Source organism: Limulus polyphemus, unplaced genomic scaffold (genome assembly GCF_000517525.1).
Source record: "Limulus polyphemus unplaced genomic scaffold, Limulus_polyphemus-2.1.2 Scaffold239, whole genome shotgun sequence".
NCBI lineage: Eukaryota > Metazoa > Arthropoda > Merostomata > Xiphosura > Limulidae > Limulus > Limulus polyphemus.
The window spans coordinates 31,683-41,803 of NW_013665849.1; the positions used below are offsets into that span (position 1 = coordinate 31,683).

The 10,121-nt window shown below is 30.1% G+C and overlaps 1 protein-coding gene across 4 annotated transcripts in view; it reads right to left on the bottom strand.

Annotated features, from left to right (window-relative positions):
* Positions 1 to 7: 7 nt before the first annotated feature.
* LOC106478661 (PH and SEC7 domain-containing protein 2-like) overlaps positions 8 to 10,121 on the bottom strand; it is a 123,486-nt gene continuing 113,372 nt past the window's right edge. For all 4 annotated transcript variants that reach the window (XM_022382298.1, XM_022382299.1, XM_013939217.2 and 1 more), the window contains one exon: positions 8 to 8,786. In XM_022382298.1, the coding sequence (XP_022238006.1) occupies positions 8,541 to 8,786 (246 nt within the window). In that variant the 3' untranslated portion in view covers positions 8 to 8,540. The remainder of the gene's footprint in view (positions 8,787 to 10,121) is intronic.

Here is a 10,121-nt window from a genome sequence, read left to right on the forward strand (position 1 = left end):
TGACAAATAATGGTTCTCAATTATTTTATTTCACCAAAATGTAGGCAGCATTCCAATATTAATTTTCACTTTTATCAACAATTTCACTCTGAAACTACTCAATATTAGGTACTCTTGGCCCTACCAGCGGCCACGATGTTTCCCTTTCTCACCATTTCCAGTCAAATGTTTAAAACAAAACCCTGAGCGTTTAAAGGACTTTACTGAACAATACTGTTATGAGCCTATGACACAGATTTAAGCGACGTATTTTTCTAACGCAACGCATTGTTATAGTTACTAGCTATGTACAAAAAGGCAAATCACTCAAAATAGATTAGCATACAATATAACATAAGCCTAAAAATAAAATGAATTATAAACAGCAGTATTTCAAAATATACGGAAAATATGGCGACTAAAATAAGCTATTCGCAAAACTTTTGTTGCGTATTTTATCTTGGCACAAAATAGCACGAGAAATAGGAGTATACCAATCTAAAAAAATTATAAAACTTGAAAATGTCTATCTAAGTTACTCTTTATTTTCGGTTACTACTACTACTGCTGGTTTCCGTTTTCGCAAACGAGCTGCATTTGGCAAATGTGAACAATTCTATCATTTCATCACATACTGCGTATACGTCGATTATGTTTTGTTTACAACCCTGAACCATAACTTATCAAGTATGAAAATATACAACTGCCATTCTTTACATATTTTTAATATAACACTTATTTCGCACATTCATTTAATGATTTCGAACATCATAAAGCATGCTTATTTTTCTTCCCCTTCACATACAGCTAAAAATTATAGACTTGAAGGGTTTCCTATTTTTTTAAACAAAATATTTTCGAAGCACCATTATATGGTACTCTACTACAAAATTAATAATTTGTCAATTGTTACGTGTACGTAGTTCATTTTTGTCACTTAGAATAACTAAGGTTAATAAATCATACAGTTTGATAACGTTATAAACTTTAATTTTAACAGTTTTCAAACCTTCAAGTAACTTTTAAGGTATTTAACACTCAGCTAATTTTACAGTTGGGGCGTTCATAGCTGTGAGCTATCTATTGTTGTTAATCAAACAATTATACAAATCATAAGTTAAAGCATTTGGTTACACTTTGGATACAAAGGTGTTGATGAGTAGTTAGTTGCATTACTACAAAAACTCAAATGAAACTGTCTTCGTTTTACCGAGAAATCAAACATACACTATTCCTTTCTTAATTATTTCAGTGAAATACTAATTTGGATTTATTTCAAGAAATTATATTAAATATTTAAGCTGGTTAATATAAACAATTGGTCTAATCATTCCCAAACCGATAACCAATTAAAAACAAAAACAAACTAATATGCGTATGCTGATAGCTACTTGGAATATAATCATCTCCGTTTCTTGTCATAGTTAAATCATTCAATAATATCAAATCACGCGCACATTTCCACATCCGTCATACATATGAAGTAGATACATTCTAAGAAGGAAAGGAAAACTACTAGAGCAAATCCTCAATACTGCTCAATTCATACCCTAAATCTTACTATCAGTAATAAAACAACAAACCTAAACACGGACTTTTTGTTTACAAATTGGGCTTTTTCGCCTCTTCTAGACTCCATGTTTTCTGGAATAAGCTAATCCTAATCTAAAACATTCACAAAATAGAACACTTTACCATATGTATATACATCAACGTGAGGTTGTTTGAAACCAAGCATATCTAAATCTTAAAATATTTTAAAATTGGGCTGCTATTGCGCCCTATTTCAGTAAGAAGCTATTTGGAATAGCTTGAATTTATATCTAAATCACGAAAAGGAAACAGTTATCGTTTTCAAAATAAAAATACTTAAAATTCAACGAACCAAATCCAGAGAACTAGATTTTTTTAAATCTTTTTAGTATCCATTGGAAGTAGCTTGAAATACAGTTCATTTTAACTCCAAGACATCGTTCAAAAAAATATATAAACCAAACAAGCTGTTGACTGAAAATGTGGGGACATGTAATTAATCTTAAACTAAAGATAATACATTTCACTCACACTAGAACGGAATATTTGTAAAGAAGAGTTGAATCTACTTAACAATGGATAACACGTTAAGATAAAAACCACCAACTGAAAACATTGATATTTGTTCTTTCTGTAAATGTTTTAACTCATACTTCTAGTAGTGCCAAATTCCATGCCTTTCTTATACATGGGAAGAATAATATGATTAACTAAAAAAAGCAACCAAATTTTGTTATAGAGAGAGAAAATAAAATACCCAGTTTTACACTATACATCTTGGAACTTATAAATCAAACATTTAATGTTTCACTTTTTGGTATCCACCTAAAATCGTTACATAATTTTCTCACACCTTGACATAATGAGATGATTTAAAACTTAATTTAGTGTTTTGGAAAATTTTATATACTTCTAAAAATGGACAATTACTTTTAAACACCATATTCTTGCACTTTCATTGTGATGGTGCATATCAAAACCCATTTCATATGAAAGAAAAAGTCTTTAGAGTTACATGTGAACAACCGAATTGTGATGGGGGTTTTTTTCTTCAGTACATACTGTATTCTATGTAACAAAAAAATCAAAACAATTGATTCTTTTTGACCTCACGGGTTCTTGGAAGACGATGACAGGCTGATTTGCCAATAAATACGTTTTCAAGGAAAGAATTTCAATGAGATACACTTCTTCTTTAGCACTATCTACATTACCAAAAGACAAGTAGATTGGAGTGAATGTGAAAGTTCCTAAACAAAAGGTTCTGGTAGAATCTGATAGCAGGAACTTGTAACACGTGATTAGCTGTTTGACAACCTATCTGTTGATATGTATTATTTGAGCTTAGATTAACCTTAATACTACCAGAAAAAGTATTCTAGTTAATACTGACCAAATACTATGAAGGAATAACATACGAAAATTCTAGCTACAACCTCTACACTCAACCTTCCAAAGGATAATAATTTCAGTATACATATTAAAGGGAAAATGTACATATTATTGAAAAGCACTGTATATAAAATGTTGAGAAGCTTCCTCTGCAATACAAAGTTGACTGCTCTAAGTCTGAAAATAAAAAGTGCAGCGATTAACTTTCTAGTTTTCATTAATTTAAATATTTCCTGATGGAACATGTAAGTGTGAAAATTCAAAACTATATAGCTATGAATTTATAATTATTGTACTGAAAACAATGTTTGTTTTTATCAGAAATGCATGTTATACACAACCTTTAGATACAAAGGTAAAAATAGCAAAATAAAAATCTTTGCTTATTATAGAGTTTACTTTTGAGGGCAATACTGCAAACCACAATATTGATAAGCTGGTGTCAACATTACTAAAAACAATATAACATGAAAGTCTCCACTGACTTTTTCCTATTATTTTGAATGTTTTACCCTATAAGCATATGTTTTTACTCATTCTAATAAAATATTATTATTATTGAGAATACTAATAAAACACATCTACTTTTTTAATGTTCTTAAATAAGGTATGTGAGGAATAAATGAATAATTTTTCAAGTCTAAAACTTCAATACTTTCTCTATAAATTACAAAAACTTTCAATGAAATTAATATGTCTGTACTGCCTAAAAAAATACCAACTGATAAAAATGCTTCTAATTTAAAATATGTCAAAACAAACATAAAACAATTTCATATTTTAGGCAGACAAATGACTGTAAATACTTAAAATTCTATACAGTACTAACCTAAGGATGGAATACCTTCATAAGACACACTTGAATTACCAGTCATACATATTCTAACCTTTTGCACAATATTAACATTATTTTGTTTCAAGTATAAACTAGTAACTTTTGCCACTTTTAATCTTGCACCCAAGTATTTTTTAATCAAAACTTGGCATCTGGAATCTGAAATTTAAACTTCTACTAGCATCCATATACGTTTCACATTTTAACAAAGTCCCAAATGTCAACCACTAGCATAAAAACAATAAGTATAGTCATTGAAGGTTAAACCTGGAAATTTCTTTACCAAGCTGTTTTGGGTACTGTTGCAACCAGAATTTTTATCTCTGTAACATACCCAAAAGCTGCAAAAAATCTGCTTTGGAAAAAATATCTTATATGCAAATTACCCAATTACACAGTTGGTCTTCAATATTTAGTAAACAAGGGAGAGTAGATTCCAGAAATGAAGATGCAAATGTATAAAGATTTGGCATTCTCATAGATTATCATAAGTTCATTCTAGTAATTTAGCTTTAATTAATTACTAGGTGCCTCAACCCTCTTGATAATATCATCAAATGATGACTGAAAGAAATTTGGCCAATTTGACATATCTAATTCAGTCAACCATAATTTTCTTTCTGTACACTGTTTGTTCACTATATTTTACCACTGGTTCCCCTATACCAGAGGTAACAACACTAAAATACATAATCATATATTAACATTTTATATCTTTACTAACTTGAATATATATATTATACTTTCAGCTAGTGCATAAACCTCTTCAGTGCATTATTGCATTGCAATTAAATAACATGTAGAAGTATTAGGTTTTAAAACAAGACACACTTGCAGAAGTTTAATTTCTTTCATTATACAAATTTCCACTGCAACCATCAAAAGAACTAATGTATCTTTTAAGCTTGGTTTCTATGGATTAGCTTGTTATAAGAAAGCTTATCTGATAACGTTTTGCTCCGAAATGAACCATGGTCACTTTTCTTGCTGCCAAACAAGGAAAATGCATCCAAAAGGTTAATTACTTCTTCCAAACGAGTCCAGGTAAGTGATCCAACAAGGATGTAAGAAGCCTTTGAATTTGAATAAAACCATCCTTTTTTTTTAGTTATTTTAACAACAACAAAAAAAGACTGAAAAAACAACACCATCCCTCTTAGCCTTTTTCATTTATTAAAATTTTCCTTCTTAATTCCTGTGGAACAATGAAGACAAAAGAGACTACTTGCAGTGTTCCTCTTCTACAGTTTGTTTTTCTTTGATTTTTAAGTTTTGCTATCATAACTTTTGTAGAAATTCGAAAAGCAAAGTTTACATTTTTCCAAATAAATTTATGTTTATATTTGAACATGATTCATAATTCTCAGACTTATCAGGCTGAAAACGTTTTGTATGTCAGTTGATACAAGAAAAAATTATGTTTACAATTTCAATATGAATCATGACTTCAGAATTAAAACTTGTTTTTTTTTTATTTCAAATTGAAGAAAAATATAAAATAGTGACTTTAGCTAAGTTGCGTATAAAATATGTCACCCAAAATAGATGTTTGTAGATTTTGAATATGTTATGGAGCACAAATTTCTGGTTTTAATGATACCAATGACCATATTAAATATTCATGATACTAAAAAATCATATAATATCAAAAATAATAAGTCACAGAACAAGAAAACTGAAAATGAAAGCATTTTTGAGGAGTGAATTATAAGTTCTAAATAGTAATTTAAAACCTGTGGTTGCAACAATAGATACAAACATTATCACAATTATCATTAAATTAAAAGATGCCAATAAAGTATAGACTAAAGATAGCATCTTAGAACTCTACAAAATCTTCATCAAAATCTAAGCAAGCATGATAACCATGAAAACATTTTGGGGCTAAAGAATATAACAGATAGATGTTTGGTAATTATAATTATGTTTTCAAGGTTTTTTAAAAGGAAAATACATTTGATATGTACAGTGAATTATATGTAATTACACCATGGTATACTGATAAGACAGCAAATGTTATTAAAAAAAGAGAAGCCTAAATATATACCTGGCCTGAAAACCATAGGAATGTTTGTTAAGCCTAGTTATTATTTGCATGAAAAAACACTTACGAGCTGCAACATCAAACTCTTAAAAGCCTTACTGGAACACTGAAAGCCAAGTTTTCAAGTTATATGTAATAGAATAGTCAAAGTTGTTTAAAAAAAAACACCACCACAGAGAAACATAAATGTATTGTGTGATTTTTCATGGTTTTTGGTCTGTCCAAATAATAAATAACTCAAGGAGCCCCAATAAAAACACATCTTAAACACATGAAAAATTTAAGTCATTTGTGTAAATGGTTTACTTATCTGGAATGGTAACATTTTCATATAAAAATTGCAAGCACAGCTATTGGTTTAAAAAGTCTATAAACCCAAAAACAATAACTTCAGAAAATATTTCTAAGAAAGCCTTCACCTGCAAATCCCGTTACAAGCAAAATAACCTCATGCAAACAGAAGCTAAGAAATGTAAAACAAAAATTATTTTTAGTCCACACAGCCTCTTTCATGAGCTTTGACCATCTATTCATGTAACGTTTGTATATATTTTATAAAAAAAAAAGGGCCTAACACTACCCTCTTTCTATTCAATCTTTAAAAAGTCTTAAAACTTTCTAAAAGATGTCATTCTTACTCATAATGGAATAAAACTAACAAGCAAAAAAATAAAAAAATTAAATTTGTCAAAAATGTGTCAGAATGACTCCTATAGAAAGCAGTATTATGTAGAAGCAACCACAAACAGTAAACAAAGCGATGCTAACAAAAATACATCAAGTAATTGATTACGACTAGTAACTTTGTACAAAACCTAAAATTTCAGATCAAAAACAATACCTGTCATAACTTTTACAAAGAAACTGATAATATGAAATCTCAAAGATTTCTTTTGAAGGCTACTGCCTCAAAACACACAAGTCATAATTTTCTAGTTCCGAAATTGCAAGTAAAAGTTCAGTAGTGCTACTGAATTTTTACTAGCAATTTAAGTAATTGAATCTTTTTTAAAACTTTCACATTCTACTGAAGCCATAATTTCTTTTCACATAATAACACAATAGCTTCATTCAAAAAAAAAACAATCAAGATTGTATTTTCTACACAAACACTATTAAATGTAATTATATAAGTGTGTGTGTATGTGTAAAGAGATTTATTAGAATATCGGTATCCTCATAAAATGACATTATTTACTATACACATAAACAATGAAGACTAATGTTTGTCTCGGTTACTCACAATGATCATCATGAAGCTGCTCCAACCACGCACTAAGTAATAAAGATAAATATATATTAAAAAATCAGCTTCTTGTGTAAATATATTTAATAATAAATCCTTTTGACATCTCAGTCTATGACATCAGAAATTAACTTGCCAGGTCATCAATATGAACATACTGCCTGTGTTCAACTTCAGTAAATTAACACAAGGAAAAAAAAAGACTCTTCTTAAACAAAACACCCAATTGTTTTTCTTCATTAAAATTTTGTAGTGGGTTAAAAAAATACACTGAAAGGATTAACACAAAAATTTAAGTCAGCATTACAGAATGGTAATATTCTTATCATGACCTATAAGCTTTCCAGAATTAATGAAAATAAACAATAGTAAGAACAGAAAGTATACAGCATGAATGTATATAAAAAATTACATTATAATGTAAAAAAAGATACAATGATAAGAACATACTTGAGGTTATATTTTTCTACTGATGTATTCTAGAATTTAAGTTACTGTCTGCATATACTGTAACCTACTGAAATTACACATTTGCTTGTCTTTACAGGATAGGCTGATTCTAACCATCAATATTAATACTACAGTTACTTAAAAAAATGCAGTTTTGATAATCTTAATCTGTGAGAAGAGAAAAAAAATTTCCACTAAGGCAAAGTCAGAAAATTCTGACTGAGGTGAAAACCTGGACCTTAAGATTCTTAGAATAAGAAGAAAACTCTTCATTATTAGCCCCTATCCACCACAATAGGCAAGTAAATACCCTCCATCAGACTGGTATAAGAGGAAAATCAGTGAACTTCATTGGACAAGGCCAGACACAAAATTAGCTGCCACTAGAAAGGAGGTGACATGTTCAACAACGTGCAGAGCAATGGCACTCTCTGCTTTGACTCTTCACAGTAACTTTCATACGCTGTTGATGTACAAATTTATAAGGATATTTTCTTCTTCTTCTTCTGTGGTTCATATAAACTCTGTTGCAAATACATAAAGAAGGCAAGGGGTTGAAACACTTTCTGTTAGTCACAGAGGTTCAAATGAGTTGTTAGAATTGTTTTCTAAAGTAGGACAACACTGTTTGTTTCTTCTTTTTGTTTCCAAGGCTTTGGTTTTTTTGTTCACTGACATTTTTAAGTTTGCATATACCAGAGATAAACCATGAAGTGAATGCTTCTCATGGAGAGCAGATCTGTACAGTAGATGAATTCTTTGTACATAATATCCTTTTCTTCAAGTAGGCTTAATGGGTTTACATGTTATTCATTTATAATTATTTACTAAAAATCTGGTTAAACAAAAATATCAGGCTCTTTAAATTTCTGTTAGTTATAGGCCTCTATTTTGTTTATATTGCCAAGTTTAGGGATTCTTTTTTCTATCAAGGCTGATTCTCAAAGATATATATACATTTATAAATGTCACACAGTTTTTCAATATAAAGTTACTTCATGTATCATTTATAGCCTAAGTAAACTATTTTGTTCTCTTCAACCTCTTGATATTGTATTTCATTAGCCACAATCATCTTTTGTGCTGTTCCTATAGATAGCAGCACGATAGCTGTATCTATCTGGTATGGAGCGTTTTCCTGAAGGTCGACCTCCAGGAGGAGTAGAAGGAACAGTCTGAGTACGATCCACCCTCTCATGAGGTTCTTCAACTTCCCCAATTGATGTCTCTACAAGTGAAGGTTCAAGTTCCGGAAATTGAGCCATTTTGGATCGTAGCAGAAAGGCATAAGTCCTGTATCTTTTAAGCTGTAATAAAAGATTAAAACATAGTTCAGTAGAAATGTTTTACCTTTAAGAACTTTAATTCCCAATTATTCAGCATAATAGTTATGATCCAGATTAGGAAATGAGATGACTTGGTTTCTCTTTGCAAAAAAAAAAAAATGTAAGATGTCAAAAATACACAAGATTACAAAACTGATTAGTGTTAGCTATTCAGTTTCAGCTGGACTTTTTGCCACATTATTCTTCTACTGGAAATCTTTGTCAACATGATACTTCATCATCCTCAATTATACTTTTGCACAATAGCAAACTTTTATGTTTAAGACTTTTATAATAGTATTCATAATTTATAATTTTTTTTATAACCTTAATCACAACTAGTTTGGGGTTGGCCATTATTGTTGTAAGCCAAGAATTTTTACACCTGGACAGCTGGCCTAGTCAGCAACCATGTAGAATGAGCATGTTTGGTGATGGGGATTCAAATTCGCAGCCCTCAGATTGCGAGTAGAGCACCCAAACAACCAGGTCCTTTATAACATATACAAGCATTATTGTAATTTTTTGTTTCATTAACAGAATTATGAATTTTGGCAAGAAAGAAATAAAGAAAGAAAACCTTACACTCCTCAAAGTACTGATATGTTATACAAAATATGGTATTTTCCTTCTTACCATAAAATAGCTTTTCAGCAGATACTTGTACTTGGAAAAAATCTCCCCCCAATGTTTAATTAAGAGTTAAAAGAAGAAAACAAATAATGAAAAATGAATTTATTACTAAATGAATGTTTCTAATAATATAGTAATAGGAAATTTCAATTGTACTCTTGTTCCAAAATGAAACTTTACTATCTAATGATTACATTGAACTTCTACTTTCTTATACATTCTTTACTTGGTGTTTTCCCTTATTATTCCATTTTGTCGGAAAATTTGATAAGTCTTAGGTTGTCAAGAAATTAATGTCACTTTTTTTTAGATGAAAAAACCCGAATAACTTATATATCGAAACTAAACATTTATTATATGCAATAGTCTTCATTCTTATTGATGATGCTTTTCCATCTTACAATCAGGTTGTTAATGCCCTGATTAAAGAAATCACTTGCCTTTGAAGCAAAAAACATGTCGAAGTCCTCTTTAACACCTTTCACATTTGCATACGTTTTCCCGTTAAGATGGTGTTGCAGCGAATGAAAAAAATGGTAATCTGATGGTGCCACGTCTGGAGAATATGATGGGTGGGGAGAACTTCTCAACCCAACTCCATAATCTTGTGTTGCGTCAAACGTGCCACATGCTGTGTGACGCGCATTGTCGTGGAGAAGAACACCTTTCTGATTGATGAGTGAA